This window comes from Musa acuminata, chromosome BXJ1-3, assembly GCF_036884655.1.
Source record: "Musa acuminata AAA Group cultivar baxijiao chromosome BXJ1-3, Cavendish_Baxijiao_AAA, whole genome shotgun sequence".
In the NCBI taxonomy this organism is placed as follows: domain Eukaryota; kingdom Viridiplantae; phylum Streptophyta; class Magnoliopsida; order Zingiberales; family Musaceae; genus Musa; species Musa acuminata.
The window spans coordinates 46,323,583-46,341,489 of NC_088329.1; the positions used below are offsets into that span (position 1 = coordinate 46,323,583).

Genomic DNA, 17,907 nt, shown 5'->3' on the forward strand with positions numbered 1-17,907 from the left:
TGTAACTTATAACTACTCACTATTGTGTGTATCGGTCATGATGCTACCATTATTTATGATCACATCAGCATTTAGGACAGTACATCTCAGTCAACACAAATCCCACAAAGGTCGAATAGCACTGACCAAGCGTAGCATCGTCTCGGAGAGATCGGGACGATACCGAGCGAGTACTGCATCGACCCGCAAAGGTCGGGTCGGCACAGCGTTGTCCCAGCCTTGATATCGAGCGAGTACCGCATCGACCCACAAAGGTCGGGTCGGCACAGTGCCGTCCCGCAAAGGCCGGGACGACGCCAACCCAGCACAGCACCCACCAAGTACAACGCTGTCCCGCAAAAGCTAGGGCGACACCAGTCGTGCACAGCGTCGTCCCACAAAAGTCGGGACAGCACCGACCGAGTATAGCTCCACCCAGCAAAAGGTCGGGACGACACCGGTCGTGCATAGTGCCATCCCGCAAAAGCCGGGATGGCACCTACCGAGTACAGCGCCGCCCAGCAAAAGGTCAAGACGACGCCTGCCAAATACCACGTTGTCTCGCAAAGGCCGGGATAGCGCTGATCGCGCTTAGCGTCGTTTCGAAATGCCAGGATGGCACCCACAGAGTGCCCCCCGACCCGCAAAGACCAAGATGACGCTAAACCGAGTACAACGTCGACGGTAATAAATAGCCCAGGTACGATCAATCCCCTTGGGGGGAAGATAAAAACCCCTTGAGGGGTCAGACAGTAGGGGTTCCTCTTTGGCAACTCAATACTAACAAGATCTTCGAAGGGGTCAAAGTCGGGATCCCCTTCCCGACCCCGACCCCGACCCGTGTGTAGGGACCAAAGCCCGAGGAGCAAGTGGTCAGCTCCCAGGCGTCCCCAGGTCAGTGAAGTCGGAGCTCAAACCCAACCCGCCATAGGTGGACGATCTTGCGCACCCAAGACCGAACCAAACCGTACGAGCTCGCTCCTGCCACAGTGTAAAGGATCACTATCATTTTGGCGCTAGAAGGAGGGCCCGAGGCCTGCATCTCGATCGAGCAAACTCGCTCCCGAGCCGTGCACCTTGGTTATAAGCCCTTAGCTCCCCTACGAGTGGGAGCACTGATAAGGTCATTTAGTCCCATATTGGTTGAGGAGTATAGGAACCAAGGGCTCATAAGTCCGTCAGGTCTCCCTTACCCTCAAAGGTGCTTTTTGGAGCTCATATGCTCCAAAAAGGATAAAATCGTGCGAGTACGCCTTTCGCCTAAAGTGAACAATTTCTCGCAAGCCTACGGGTCGCACCAATGGCCGACCGACCAAATGATCCCTTATCATTATCATAAAAGAGGGCACCTAGGGCAATTGCAAAAATGCGAGTTCACGTAGCAATCATTTTTTGCTACTTATAATTTTATTTTAAAACTTTTAATATTTTAAAAATATCCCTCGAATGTGAATATCTATTTTCTTTTCTTTTCTTCTCTTCTCCTCGCTGAGCAACAATGAGTGACATCAAATGATGGGTGGCAACAAACGATGGCATGACAATGTTCGCTTGACGGAGTGAGTTTTTGTTTCCTAGATGGCCTAGCATGAGGGGACTCCGTGATAAGTTTTGTACAAATCATATCATTGGATTGCATCTCATCTAGTTAGATTGTGGTAATTTCTACCTTGGATTTTTTTGGAGTTATGTGAAAATGAAAAAAAAATTTCTATCTTAGAGATCCAATTGGTCGGATCCCCATCTTCCCATCTTGGAAATTTCACCTTAACACGTAGATAACTTGTGTCATATTCTTGGGGGTCATTTTCCTATATCTTTATATATGTTTAATGCAGAACTTGAACTTTCATCTTGTTGAAAGTTACTCAAGTTCTCAAATAGGCTATTTTTGAAATCGTTAAAGGTTTCTTGTAATCGGTTCTCAATTTTGGCTTACAATGCTTCAATTTGGGCTTTCATTAAGTTATCGATAGCCATTATGTAAGACTATAAATATGTAATTCTCAATTCTTATTTCTGATGTTTGGTCATGGGTATCAACACTATCCTATTTAGTGTAACTTTCGATGATGTCAACTCGAGGAAACATAGGGGAATGTAGCTAGGATGCGAAGTTGCTGTCATGGCTAGGAAGCTGGCATCGATCAAGGCAGTGTTGAGAGTGTGGCTGGGAGGCAATATTGATAAGGGTCGAGAGTTCCACCTAGAGTCCATCAGGACTTAGACTCTTAATAAATAAATAAATAAATATCAAATGAACTCCTATCAGACTCTTACTAAACTAGATAAACCCAATAAAATATTATTCAAAGCTAAAAAAATAAAAGGATCATAATAGCTATCCCCACTAGAGCCTCATACGAAAAGCGAGTTAAAGTTATTTTAGAATATCATAAGACGAAGCTACCTAACGGAGTGGTACAGATTGAGTACTTGGTGAAGTGGTAAAAACTTTCTTGGATATAAGTAAGTTGAGAGCCTAAAGACACTATGCAACATAAATAAGTAGCATCAAAACCTACCAGCAAGCATTAGCAATTTAAATGGGGGAGAATGTCATGGACGATTGCCGCTCACTTGTAACACATTCGTCGATGGATCATACATATGTTTGACAACATGTTTTACCTTATTTTTATATGTTTTGTTTGAAATCTATAAGCAAAAATAATTTGTAGAGTGATCATACATCATAATGGGCAAAACAATCTTAGAATGACCTAGTTTTCATATGTTATGACTTATTTTCGGTAGATAGTGGTGTCGTGCGAAATGTTAGTCATCTTACTATTCTAGAACCATCTAGGTGGCATAGGACTCGTTGGGGGTTTGGAGTAATGTTAGGTGTTGATTGAATTCATAAGTTCGATGTAAACCCTACAAAAACTTGTTAACGTGTTCCACACCCGGTGAGCAGTCGCTTGTGGACTTATGACTGTTCATTTGGTTCTAAAGTTTTTATTTTCTCTTTTAACTTTTTTCTCTCTTGCACACCATGTATTTGTTGAATTACTTAAAAAGTTGCCCTCTTTACGAGGTATCAAGATTTGTTTATTGCTCGTTTTTCGAGCCGATCAATTTGCTCTTTTACATGTCCTTTGAGGCTTAAAGTGAGATTACAACTAAGTTGATCCTTTGTCAATAGATAACGTAAATGTGTTTAATGACTTAGGCAATTCCAACTAAATCCATGACAATACAGGAATTTATCCAAGATCGAGATTTTTTTTGAGAATTCACCCTTATTATTTTTAAGGGATTATCAATAGCAATGAGTTGTTAATAGTGAAAAAGGCTATGGATAATAGACTTCTTTATCATATTGTGTTGATGTTATTTTTAATAAATCCTAATTTTACCCTTATAAAATTCTTAAATCAAATTGAATTATTGAACATATCAAATCCCTAAGCCCTCCTCTCTGTCTTTTTCTCCTCCCCTTGTCTCCTCCTCTGATTTCTCCTCCTACTCTACCTCCCTCTCCATTTCCCACTCTTTTAATAGTTAAGAGTGAGGAGACAAAGGTGGGGGTAGATAAGGAGGGGGCGGGAGGGGTGGAAGAGAAAGAGAGGAGAATAGAGAGAAGGTAATGGAGGAAGAGGAGGAGAAAGAAGGGTAGGAAAATGAGGAGGAGAAGGTGGAGGAGGCGATAGGTGTAGAGGAGGATGAAGCAAAGGAGAAAGGGGAGATGCCGGATGTGGAAGGGGAGGAGGATCCAAATTAGTTCCCTGATCCAAAATGACTCAAAACATTATGAGAGTGATCTTTATGAAAAAAAATATAGCTCGAGATAAAAATGATTATGAGGGTGGTCATTTAGTAAAATACAATTATGAGGGGATTCTATTTGATAAATTATCCCAAAAAAAAGGATTGAGATAAATTTTAAATGGAGGGTTGTAAAAAAGAGATGCTTGAGATAAAGACGAAATTTCATGGAGTATTTATAGGTACATGTACATGATTTGAATCAATCTAAATAATATATTTCTTGATTTTACAAGAGATATTTCTATTATATCAATATTTTTTTTACACCTTAAAAGGTATATTTACATCATATCATACAAAATCTCAATTATATAATCATTCATTCAATTTGTACAAATATATTATCATTTTCAATAGGATCTTGAGATGATCTATTAAAAATTTTATTAGCTAAATTTACTGACACCTTAATCACGAGAAGTATCAATTGGATGAGGTATCTGGGTAAACGGAGCATGTGGCACTAAACGGAGCCACCTAGTCCCATTGGGAACAACGTTATATATATATATATATATATGCATATATATATATATAAATAAAAGTCCGGCGAGGAGAGATGCGACATGGTGATGTAGCCTAGGAAACATTTTCATCACTACTTGCGTTTCGTCTGTTCTGATCCCCCTCCACTACAAACAAGCTAAAGTCCTTCACCCCAAATCAAACAAACCAACCCCACTGCAAGTTCGGGCCTTCCAGCTCGTCTCCTAGTGAGATATGTAATGGATCATCCATGCATGGCCTGTTATATTTGGCAACACTCACCCTGTCCGTGTCATTGCTTTGGCAAAATTCTATGGCGTGCTATGGAAGTTTTGGGTCAAAGACAGTAGATAGCTATTTCATCTGCTGTTTGCTTATATAGTACGTCCAAATCAGCGTATAACCTGCGCAGCCGCGCTGGCTTGGAGATGGACATTTAAAATTACGACAAATGGGCTTTGTCTGAAATGGTCCTGAAATCACCGTCTTGCCTTGTCCTCCATTGCTCCATAAAGACAAAAAGAGGAACCAGCACATATAAACACACCACCTTCAGGAATTCTGTGTGTTCCTGTAAGGGCTCCTTTGTGCAAGGTGTCACGCCGGGTTCTCTCTCATTCTCCTTGCACCATCACCTTTGCGAGGAAGGTGGAAGCATGGATGTGATACCAGTGAAGAGTGAGACTAATGGCACTGGAAGGCGATTGCATGGTGCTGCAGTACTGGTTCCATCCAATGGGAATCAAGTGGTAAAGGTCATAAAGAGGAGAAAAAGGGAGCCTACGTTACCACAGATCGGAAGTGATGCCAACAGGGAGATGATCGATCAATCTTCTACTTGCAGCACGATGAAAAGAAGTTCAAGGTTTCGAGGTGTTAGCAGGTACACGAATATTGTGGGAACATCTAGCGACTACTCTTTCAAGTAGCACCACCTGATGATCAGATGTAATAAATAATATGACAACTTTGCAGGCATCGATGGACGGGTCGTTTCGAGGCCCACCTTTGGGATAAAGGGTCTTGGAATGCAACACAGAGGAAGAAGGGGAAACAAGGCACGTTGTTTCAGATTCTACTTACCATTTCCTTCTGCCTTTTCTTTAATTTTATTTTTGTTGTTGCTAACGATTTGTCTGAATTGTTGCTCGATTTGGGACAGTTTACCTTGGAGCCTACGATGACGAAGAAGCAGCAGCAAGAGCTTATGATCTTGCAGCGCTCAAGTACTGGGGACCTTCAACCTACACGAACTTTCAGGTCTGTCCTCTCCGAGGTGTTGATTTTTCTGAGAGCATGTTATGAACCGTAATACTGGATAACAGTTAACGATGGCAGCACAGTCAACCGAATGTTTTGCAATCTCCTAACCGATCTTTCGTCTATGATTATCAAAACATGTGAAACACGCACACACACACACTCTCTCTCTTTCTAATTCATAAAATAGGAAGGAGCATGTCTCGTTACCATCTCCTGACAGCTGAAACGATATCACGTCTAAAACTCACTTGATGTCCAACCAACCATTCTCCCGTTCTGGGCATGAGATTTTTCGCTAAATGATGGGATTTTCCCTGCGTTCCAGCACTCCTAGTACCTCCTCCATCTGATAATACGTGCTAATTTTACAGTAAAGTCTCTTAAGAAAGCACGTACATAAAGTAAAAAAGAAAAAGAAGAAAATGCACATTCAAATATGACAAATTATAATCAAATAGTATTTCATGGATATGATCAACGAATTTCAGATGTTTCCACATCTCAGTGTGAAGAACATGTTGACCAATGTGGCAATATTGTGTATCCAAATTGACTAACAATCCACCCAAACTTGTCAGGTATCTGACTATGATAAAGAGATACAAGTAATGCAAAGCGTCACAAAAGAAGAGTACCTAGCATCAATAAGGAGGTTTGCGCTTTCATTTTTTAGCCATGGAATTCCAGCTCCTATCATCAATATGAATGCCTGCCTCGCTCCTTAACCTACTGCACTTGGATTTAATTATGGCAGGAAGAGCAGTGGTTTCTCAAGAGGTGTATCCAAGTACCGGGGAGTTGCTAGGTATAATTAATTAAATACTTGGAGGCTGCAGAACAATTTCTTCTCTTCAGTAGCCTATCAACATGCATGTACTGAAATCAAGGAGCTGGATATATATATGCAGGCATCACCACAATGGAAGATGGGAAGCAAGGATTGGCAGGGTCTTCGGGAACAAATATCTCTATCTCGGCACTTATAGTAAGTACTAGACCATATCTTTTGATTACTCCCATAATTGCTACCAACTAGACGGAAGGGAACACATGAGCAAATTATCATGGATTACAGGCACTCAGGAAGAAGCTGCCCGTGCTTATGACATCGCCGCAATCGAGTACAGAGGAATAAATGCTGTGACCAATTTCGATTTGAGCACATACATCAGATGGCTAAAGCCAGGTGCCTCCTCCAATGTGCGCAATACTACCGGAGAGCAACATGCAAATATTGATGAATTTTGTGCACTGCAAATCCCAAACAACCACTTCTCAACAGGTCAAGCAGAAGAACACCTGAACTTCAACCCCTTTATTACTGAATACATGAACTTACAGTATAAGCAGGAATACACGGCCGATCAATTCCCTGGTGGTGGTGGTGCTGCTGCTGCTGTTACTGGTTGCACTGGTGCAAGCAGCAAGTCCTCTCCTACCGCTCTTAGTCTCTTGTTAAAATCCTCAATATTCAGGCAACTCGTAGATAACTTCAGTGCGGTCAATGAAGAGTTTGAAGGAGATGGCACCAAGGAAAGGAAACGACTGCAGGGAGAACATGATCAGAGCAATGGTATCTTTTATGAAGAAATGGCAGGTGCACCGTATGTTCGTGATCCGAACGATGAGCATGGTCAAAGAATTGAGCTGCTTCGGGAGACGGTTTGTTGTTATGAGCACAGTGAGCAGCAGACACACTGGAACGGTATTATGAGCATATCGTCGATGCAGCAGCTCAAGTAAGGAAGTCCTCGAGGGAGTGCCGGAGTCTCAGTTGAAAATCTAGACGGCAGTGTCATTCTAGCTGGTCTTGTCGTGTATATCGCCCTCACATCTCCTCCGACTTGTAGTAACCTTAAAAAGCGACGAATAAAGTGCACCATCTCTTGAGAATTCTATCTAGCCTCCTAAAGGCTTGGTCGATTGATTGGAAGAATTGATGTCGTAGGAAGATAATTCGTTTGAAAGGCAGGAATGACCGTTCGGGATGCCAATTGGTCGATGATTGGAGGAGGAGCAGCAACCCCGACCAAAACAAGGGAGAAAAGAACAGTGCTGGCTTTAGGAACGAAGAGGAGCTACTATGTTCCGAGGGCTCCATCCATTAACCAATGATTACAGTTTCCTGCATTTGTAGCTGTTGGAGAGTTTATAGGTTGGACTGGAAATGGAAGAAAAATCAGGTAATGTCATGATAGACGAGCTTCCTCAGCCTGATCTCTTTCCGGATGTTTTGGCTGCAAGCGTCGACCAAGACGAATCCAGGTGTTGGTGACGGTTGTCTTCACTTACACGGTTGATGAGTCCAAAAATTAACTGGATTCAATTTTTTTATATCATCCGATCTGTTCTTACACCTACTAATTTTTTTTTTTTTCCAAAAGACATCCAACAATGTACCGATATGTGCACTAGTTGGGAGGGGGAGGTCTTTTTGATAAACAGATAAGATTTCGTCAAAGCAGTTGAAGAAATCTCTAAGCAATTGAGGAAATCTCTGAGCAGTTGAGAAAATCCTCTCGATGCCGACTCGCTGCTTACCTTGTTTTGCAGTGTTCTCCTACCTGAGTTGGCAGCCGCCTGTCATTTCCTCTACCTCAGGAAATGGCGGCACCACCATTATCTCAATCGCTGCGCACCTCGGCAACATTAATCCAAAGCAACAAAGCAGTCACATCCTGCCATAGCCCCGCTACCACTTCCCGACCAGAGTCCACCGCCTCCCCTTGGGTCACAGCAGCAACCGCTCGACCATCCCTCTCGCGGCGATGTCTCCGCCCCTCAACCGCAGCCATTCACTGCAGCCTACTGCAGCACTTGCGGCTGCTAGTATCAGATCACACTCGCCGCAGCAGCAGCGATTGAGATATTGGTGGTGCCGCCGCTGTTGCAGTCGTTGTCGCCACGCCCACTGCATCGACACTTCTTCCGTGGGCAACGCTCCTAAAGGAAGCACAGTTGCAGCCTTTGTTTCTACCGCCGGTTGCTGCTCCCTTGCCAACCGAAGTCTTCCACTGAAAACTCCGTCGCTCTTCCGGCCACTAAACTCCAACACTGCATTACTGCAACTATCTCCAACCTTATAGATTTCTCTAGCATCGCTGCAGAAATCTCTCCTGCATCGCTGCAAGCTGCAGAGATTTCTCCCGCCTTGCTGCAACAATCTCTCCTGCATCACTGCGAAATCTCTCCCATTCTGCATCGATGCAGAAATTGGTGCAGCCTTCTCCAGCATCGGTGCAGCCTTCTGCTGCTAACACTGCTACAACCGCACCTCAACCCTTAGAAGAGGGAACACCTTAAAGCCCTCAAATCCCAACCACCAAGCTCTACCAGTACCTCTGGAAGAAGCAGCAGCTCTCTTCGGCATTGCATACAGCGACCCTTCTATAGCACTTCTACCGTTCAAAATGTCTTCATACCTCTGCCATTTCATTTTTTATCCCTATAGGGAACCATAGCACTTCTCAAAGTTTTATCACCATCAATACGAGAGCACTCATTCCCTTCAAATTATCCAAAGGTGGCAACTACGCATCTTGGCAGGCACAACTTTCTAATCTTCTATTTAGCTATGATCTCCTAGGTTATGTTAATGACTCTCTCCAGTGTCCACCTGAAATGGTCAACATCCCAGGCGAACCCAGTCTAGTGCCAAATCTAGCCCACAAATTATGGTTACGTCAAGATCGCCTCATCCTCCAAGCTATTTAAGCCTTAGTTGCTGGATCCGTTGCCCCGCTGATATCCTCATTTATCACTGCTGTAGAAGCATGATGTAAGAAGCATGGTGCAAGTTACAAACAACTTTGGTAAATCGCTCGCATACTCGCATGCTTGGACTTCTCTCCAATCTGATGAAAACGAAACAAGAGGGAAGTACTATTGCTGATTATCTACAAACTATCGAAGTTATCATCGATGACTTGACTTTGATAGGTCGTTCTCTCAGTAATGAAGAAGTCCTAATCCATACCCTCAATGGCTTAGGAAGCAAGTACAAAGAACTGACAGCAGCACTTCGGGCATGCGACTCGTCAATATCATTCGAAGAACTCTATGATAAGTTGATCGACTATGAGACGTACTTGAAGCATAACGATAGGTTGCTTAGACCACCTATTACAGTTCAGGTCAATAAAAAATCCAAGAGGAAGAGCAACCAGTACAATAAGCACGTCAACAACGGTCTAGCTAAGTTGCCTCCTAGCCCTATGGGGCCTAGACTAAACCACCCTTATCTCTATCAAGGTGGTAACTTTCATAATCCTCAATCGTCGTATCCTGACTTCCCAAGCCACCAACGAGTCGTTTGCCAACTATGTGGTAAAATCGGACACTCTGCGAAAGTTTGTCGGTCTAGCCCCAGACTCCCCGCTCCATCACAGTGGTCTCAAGCGAATTTCATGGCTACTTTAACTCCTACCCAATCTAATTGGATTGTGGACTCGGCGCCTCTCATCACATCACATCTGATCTTTAAAACTTGTCCATCCACAACAACTATGATGGAAATGAAGATATCATCATTGGTAAAGGAATTCCTATTACTCATTCTGGTTCCTCAACGCTTAGTTCACTTACCACAAATTTTACACTCGATGATGTTCTGTGTGCACCTAACATTAAAAGAAACCTCATTTCCATTTCTCAATTCTGTAAACAGAATAATACCTCCATTGAATTCTTTTCAAAATTTTTTCTTGTCAAGGATTTGAGCACGGGGGCATATTTAGTCCAGGGCCAGAACAAAGACAACATTTATGAGTGGCCAACTGCTTCACAAATTACCCTTCCTACTGCTCACTCTTCAGTCGCAGCTCCGGTTGATGAATGACATCGTCGTCTTGGTCATCCCTCCCCTTTTATCCAGCAAAAATTACTTTCTCGTTATTCTCTTCCTACCTTGAAAATCAATAGCACTGTCACTCATTGTGTTGCCTGTCTTTGCAATAAAAGTTATAAACTGCCTTTTGGGACAACCTCCATTTCTTGCTCTAAACCATTTGAAATCATTTATACCGATGTATGGGGCCTTACCCCAATTCCTTATTTTGATAAGTTTTGCTTTTATGTCATTTTTGTAGACTATTTTACTAAGTACACATGGTTATATCCTCTCCACCATAAGTCTGATGTTTCTACAGTATTTACAACTTTTGAAAGTTGGTCGAGAATTTTTTTCAATCTTCCATTAGAATAGTTTACTCTGATGGCGGAGGCGAATATCAAGCCCTCACATCTTGTCTCTCCGCTTGTGGTATACAACACCTCAAGTCACCCCCACATACTCTCCAATTGGTTGGCTCTACCGAACGAAAACATCGGCATATCGTTGAGACTAGTCTCTTCCTTCTACATCAAGCATCCATGCCACCACCTTTTTGGTAAGTAGCTTTTCAAACTGCAGTTTATCTCATTAATCGTATACTTACTCCAGTCTTATAATACCAGTCACCATTTGAAAAATTATTCCACAAGCTTCCAAATCTTCATAAACTCAAAGTTTTTGGCTGTTTATGTTATTCATGGCTCCATCCCTATGCCTCACATAAGCTAACACCATGATTTAAGCCTTGCACTTTTATAGGCTACTCTCTTGAACATTATGCTTTTCGATATTGTGAACACTAAACTAAAAAAGTCTTTATATCACGTCATGTTATTTTTTAGGAGTCTGTCTTTCCTTTTCAAAACAATCCTACTATGCAGGCTACTCCGATAAACATACATCGCTGGAATATACCTCTGATCTCATCACACGAACCTCCCACGACATCGTCCAGTCCTTACCCTCAAGATCCGCATACTACTATTACTCCAATTCAACAGCTTCTCACTCTCTCTATTTCTCCACTTCATTCCTCACAAGTTTCCCCTATTAATGAAGTAATACCCTCGGCAACATTACCACTAGCTTTACCTTCTCCTAGACCTAGTGACATTGATGTGCCGACGGTTGGCCCGGTCCATGATAGTGACTCGCCCTCGACTATACCCCAAATACAATCTACCACTTTCGTCGCCCCGAGACATCCAATGATAACACGCTCCAAAAGTGATATTTTCAAACCACGTCAAGTCCTTGACTTACATGCTATAACAAATTCCTCCACTGAGGCCAGTGAACCCACTACAATCACTTAAGCTCAAAAACTTCTCACTAGCGTAAAGCCATGTGTGACGAATATGATGCTCTCATTCATAACTCTACATGGACCTTAGTACCCTTTCATCACACATAAAATATCATCAGGTGTAAATGGGTCTTTCGAATTAAGCTGAATCCACACGGATCCATTGTCAGATATAAAGCACGTCTAGTCGCCAAAGGGTTTCATCAATGACCTGGTGTTGACTTCACAGAGACATTTAGTCCCGTTGTTAAACCCATGACAATTCGTCTTATCCTGAGTTTGGTCATCTCAAAGGGCTGGCACATATGATAATTGGATGTTAACAATACCTTTTTACAGGGGTCGCTTACTAAAGACATCTATATGTAGCAACCACCTGTTTCGTTCATCCTCAGTATCCGAGGCATGTCTGCAAACCTTAAAAGGCTATTTATGGTCTTCGTTAAGCTCTAAGGGCTTGGTATACCGAGCTTGGCTCGTTTTTTACCTCAATTGGCTTCATCAATTCCAAGTCTGATACCTCGTTATTTATTTGCCAACATAATATATCTTTTAGTGTATATGGATAATATTATTGTCATAGGCAATGATCCTTTGAAGACTCAGGCATTTCTAAAGCACTTGGCCGATCGATTTATTATCACAAAGAAAGTATATTCAAGATTTATTATCAAAGACAAATATGCAGGATACGAAAGAGGTTACAACTCCTCTCTCTACCAGTGAATCACTTAAATTATGTGATGAAAGCTCTGCTATAGATTCGACTCAATATCGACAACTCCTTGGCTCTTTACAATACTTGGTTCTTACCCGTCTAGATATCTCATAAGCCGTCAATAAATTATCGCAATTCATGCATCAATCATCTACTACGCATTGGTCTGCGGTCAAACGAATTTTACGGTATCTTAAAGGGACTCTTAATCATGGTATTTTTCTTTGCAAAAATGCTTCACTCCATCTCCATGCCTTTGCTGATGCTGATTGGGCAGGGAACTTTGATGATAGAATATCCACATCGGGGTACATTATCTTCCTTGGAGCTACTCTAATCAGTTGGAGTTCTAAAAAACAAAAGACGGTTACACGATCTACAACTGAAGCTGAATACCATGTCATCGCCACCGCCGATGCTGAACTCAATTGGGTCACAAATCTGCTCAAGGAACTCAACATCAACTCTACAGTTACTCCTACAATATATTATGATAATATTGGAGCTACCTACTTATGTGTCATATGGCTGATCAACTAGCAGACTCACTCACAAAGCCTCTCGCTCGTAAATTATTTTCATCTCATCTGTCCAAGATCGACATCCTTGTTGGGAAAAAACCTATTAAAGCAGAATATTCTTTTCCCTCTTTGTGTATCAAAATGGGTTCCTCATCAAAATACCAACTTGATATCCAAATGTAAATATCAACCAGCACAGCATAAACAATAGAGAAAATAATCAATCATACAGTGAAACCAAATCTTTTAACGTGGAAAACCCAATATGGAAAAAACCACGGGACCGTAGTCCATCTCAAACTTCCACTATCAATAGTAATGATAACAGGTTTACAATATATCTTCTCTAAAATAATCAGAGGATCACAATAACATCAAGATCATAGATCTTGGCTCAAGAATAGCATATCTTCATCACATAGGGTGGATCTCCTCATAAAAGAATTCTAAATCTCACAAAGTGGATATAGCAGGAAAGTACCTCAGAGAGGGTAAACTGTATATCAACACCATTAGGATTGTAGAGTTTGCTGCAAAGATTCTCCACATAAAATTTGGGTCAAAACTGACGACGTTTGGCTACCGATCGTCAAGTAGAAAACTCAGAAACCTTACTTTCTCTCTCCTTCTCTCTCTTCTTTTCTCTCTGTGCACCGCCGCTCACCGCACGCTCATTATGCCCGCACGCGCTCAGCACATAACCCTTTTGTCTCTCTTTTTAATTTCTGCCTTCAATTAGTGATTTGGGCTCAATACGCCCAATTGTCCAAGCCCACATATGGGCTGAACCCAATAATTCTCCCCCTCCAGCTCATATGGTGGGTTGTACTAAGCCCGCTCTTCGCCTACATGCTTCAAGCTTCTCCTTGGGCAAAGACTTTATCAACATATCTGATCCATTCTCATAGTATGCATTTTTTCCAACTGTAATTCTTTAATCTCAAGCACATCACGAATTTAGTGATATCTCACATCAATATGCTTAGATCTAGAATGGTATGTTGAATTCTTGGAGAGATGAATGATACTCTGACTGTCACAATAAACAATATATCCTTCCTGTTTCAAGTCCAATTTCTGTAGAAACTTTTTCATTCATAAAGCTTCCTTGCATGCTTCAGTAATTGCTATATATTCTGCTTCTGTGGTTGATAGAGCAACACACTTTTGTAACTTAGACTGCCAAGAGACTGCTCCTCCTGCAAATGTCATCAAGAATCCCGAAGTGGACTTCCTGGAATCAGTATCACCTGCCATGTCTGCATCTGTATAACCTTCTAACACAGGTACATCACTGCCAAAACATAAACGTAACCTCGAAGTACCTCTTAGATATCTTAATATCCATTTCACTACTGCCCAATGTTCCTTTCCAGGATTAGAAAGAAATTGGCTAACAACTCCAACTGCATGAGCTATATCTGGCCTAGTACAAACTATAGCATACATCAAATTGCCTACTGCAGATGGGTAAGGCACTTTGGACATTTCTTCTTTTTCTTTCTCACTTGTAGGACATTATTTCGAACTAAGCTTGAAATGACTTGCAAGTGGAGAATAAACTGCTTTGGCTTTACTCATGTTGAATCTTTCAAGAACCTTTTCAATGTAAGTCTTCTGAGATAGCCAAATCTTCATTTTCTTCCTATCACGAAGAATCTTCATGCCAAGTATTTGTTTCACCGATCCCAAGTCTTTCATGGCAAAAGACAGACTTAGCTCTCTTTTAAGCTTTCCAATTTTTCCAACTTTATGGCCAACAATCAACATATCATCAATATATAGCAGTAAAATAATAAAATCATCATCTGAAAATTTCTCCATAAACACACAATGATCATATGTGGTTCTATCATACCCTTGGCTCATCATAAAGGAATCAAACTTCTTGTACCACTGTCTAGGTACCTGTTTGAGTCCATATAAGCTTTTCCTAAGTTTACACACTAGATTTTCTTTTCCCTTGACTTTAAAACCTTCTGGTTGCTCCATGTAAATTTCTTCTTCTAAATCAACATGAAGAAATGCTATTTTTACATCAAGTTGCTCAACTTCTAAATTCAAGCGGGTAACCAAACCAAGAACAACTCGGATAGAGGACATTTTCACAACCAGAGAAAATATTTCTTCAAAGTCAATACCTTTCTTTTGACTAAATCCTTTCACAACTAGTCGTGCCTTGTATCTTTGTTGTGAGCTATTGTTTTCGGTCTTCAATTTATAAATCCACTTATTCTTGAGAGCTTTCTTCTCTTTAGGCAATTTTACCAAGTCATAGGTGTGGTTCTCAAGTAAGGATCTCATCTCTTCTTGCATGGCTTTAACCCACTCATTCTTATTCTCATATAGAATAGTTTCTTGGTAAGTTTCTGGCTTTCCCCCGTCAGTAAGCATAACATACTCATGTGGAGGATATCTGGTAGATGGTTGTCGCTCTCTAGTGGATCTTCTCAATGGAATCTCAACTGATGGTGGAGGTGCTTGTTCAGTTGGTTCAGCATCATCAACTATAGGTGTATCATCATTGGTATTCTCACCACAATCTTCTTGTTCATCTCCCCCATGATCATCATGAACTACAGGTGAATGAACTGGACCCAAACTCCAAGGAATATAAACAGAGATTTCTGGCTTCTCAATATTATCACCATCATCAAACAATTGGTCTTCAAGAAACACAACATCTCTACTTCTAATAATCTTCTTGTTCACTGGATCCTATAATCTGTACCCAAACTATTCATGACCATATCCCAAGAAGATACATGCTTTTGCTTTACTATCAAGCTTGGACCTCTCATCTTTGGGAATATGAACAAATGCTTTACACCCAAAGACTCTTAAGTGATTATAAGATATATATTTTCCTCTCCATACTCTCTCTGGAACATCACCTTTCATAAGAATTGATGGAGAAAGATTTATCATATCAACTGTAGTTCTCATAGCCTCCCCCCAAAATGACTTTAGTAACTTGGCATAGGAAAGCATACACCTAATCCTTTCTTCAATGGTTCTGTTCATCCTTTCTACCACATCGTTCTGTTGAGGAGTTTTAGGAATTGTTTTCTCAAGCCTGATACCATGAAACCTACAATAATTCTCAAAAGGAACCTTGTACTCACCACCATTATCTGATCGAATACACTTTAGTTTTCTACCAGTTTCTCTTTCAACACTGACATGAAACTCCTTGAAAACATCAAGTACCTAGTCTTTAGATTTCAAAGCAAAAGCTCAAACTTTTCTAGAATGATCATCAATAAAAGTAACAAAATAAAGAGCACCTCCAAGAGTTCTAGTTTGCATAGTACAGACATCAGTATGAACTAAATCAATAACATCTGATCTTCTAGATGATGGATATGTCTGAAATGCAACTCTATGTGTTTTTCCAACTAAGCAATGTTCACAAGATTTAAGAGATGTACCTTGCAACTCTGGTAAGAATTGCTTTCTAGCAAGAGTTTGAAGTCCCTTCTCGCTGATATGTCTAAGCCTCTTATGCCAAAGATCTATACTTTCACCTTTTCGAATTGCATTAATCTCTCCGTTGTGTAGCTTAGCTTCCATGACATAAAAAGAGTTAAGTTTCTTTCCTCTTGCCATAATTAAAGAACCTTTAGTGAGTTTCCATTTGCTTTCACCAAAATAGTGTGCAAAGCCCTCATCATCAAGTCTACCTGTAGATATCAAGTTAAGACGAATATCTGGAACATGCCTTACATCTTTGAGTATTAATTGACTCCCAATACTGGTCTCCAAGCAAATATCTCCAATACCCACAATCTTAGATGTACCACTGTTTCCGATTATGATATTATCAAAATCACCAGCAATGTAAGATCTAAAGAAATCACCATGAGAAGTAACATGAAATGAAGCACCAGAGTCAATTACCTAATTACTGTCCTGAGCTACAAGACTAACACAACCTTCATCACAGACAATAGTGATATTACCTTCAGCAGCAACTATATTGGCCTCTTTCTCATTTTACTTTATTTCAATTTGTTCTCGCTTCTAAAACCTACACTCTTTCTTCATGTGATCTAACCTATTATAGCGAAAACATTTGATATCTCTTCTAGACTTGGATCTTCCTCTATAATCATGTGGATTTCTGCTAATGACTTCTTCCACGTCTTTCTTGTTTTTCAATAACAAATGCCCCAGAAGAAAATTCACCATATTCTTTCCTTCTGGCATTTTCATTTAGCAAACTATCTTTAATCATATATATAGTTAGAGTCCCTTCTAACGTGGAGTTACAAATTGTCACCACATACGTTTCCCAACTTTCTGGTAAAGAGCTGAGAAGTAATAATCATTGCATCTCATTATTTATATTCATTTTCATAGCAACCAACTTGTTTGCAAGACTCTGAAATAGGCTTATATGCTCAACAATGTTGCCGCCATCTTTATACTTCAAATTTACAAGCCTTCTGATGAGAGAAATTCTATTTCCACTGTCTTTTTCGCAAAGAGGTTTTCTAACCTTTGCCAAACAACATCAGCTCTAGTTTAATCTGAAATATGCTCATGCAAGTTTATATCCATCCATCTTCTAATATAGGCAATGACTTTTCTATGTTGAACTTCTCATTCTTCATCGTCTATAGTAGAAGGTTTATCTTTAACCTTGATGGGCTTATACAAATCTTTGCAATAAAGCAAATCTTCCATCATACGCCTCCGAGTAGAATAATTTGATGAGTTCAATTTAATCATACATCTAACTGCTCCATTTCAATCATAGAAGAAAATACTAGCACCAAACAACCTGTTGCTCTGATACCACTTGTTGGGACAAAACCTATTAAAGCGGAATATTCTTTTCCCTCTTTGTGTATCAAAATGAGTTCCTCATCAAAATACCAACTTGATATCCAAATGTAAATATCAACCAGCACAGCATAAACAATAGAGAAAATAATCAATCACACAGTGAGATCAAATCTTTTAACGTGAAAAACCCAATATGGGCAAAACCACGGGACCATAGTCCACCTCAAACTTTCACTAT

The 17,907-nt window shown here is 40.8% G+C and overlaps 1 protein-coding gene across 1 annotated transcript; it reads left to right on the plus strand.

Moving 5' to 3' along the window:
* Positions 1-5,087: 5,087 nt before the first annotated feature.
* LOC135639245 (AP2-like ethylene-responsive transcription factor At1g16060) lies at positions 5,088-7,245 on the plus strand. The gene is made up of 7 exons (XM_065153060.1): positions 5,088-5,122; positions 5,215-5,297; positions 5,402-5,499; positions 6,081-6,154; positions 6,257-6,307; positions 6,411-6,487; positions 6,578-7,245. The coding sequence occupies exons 1-7, from the start codon at positions 5,088-5,090 to the stop codon at positions 7,243-7,245; spliced, it is 1,086 nt and encodes a 361-aa protein (XP_065009132.1).
* The last annotated feature ends 10,662 nt before the right edge of the window (positions 7,246-17,907 follow it).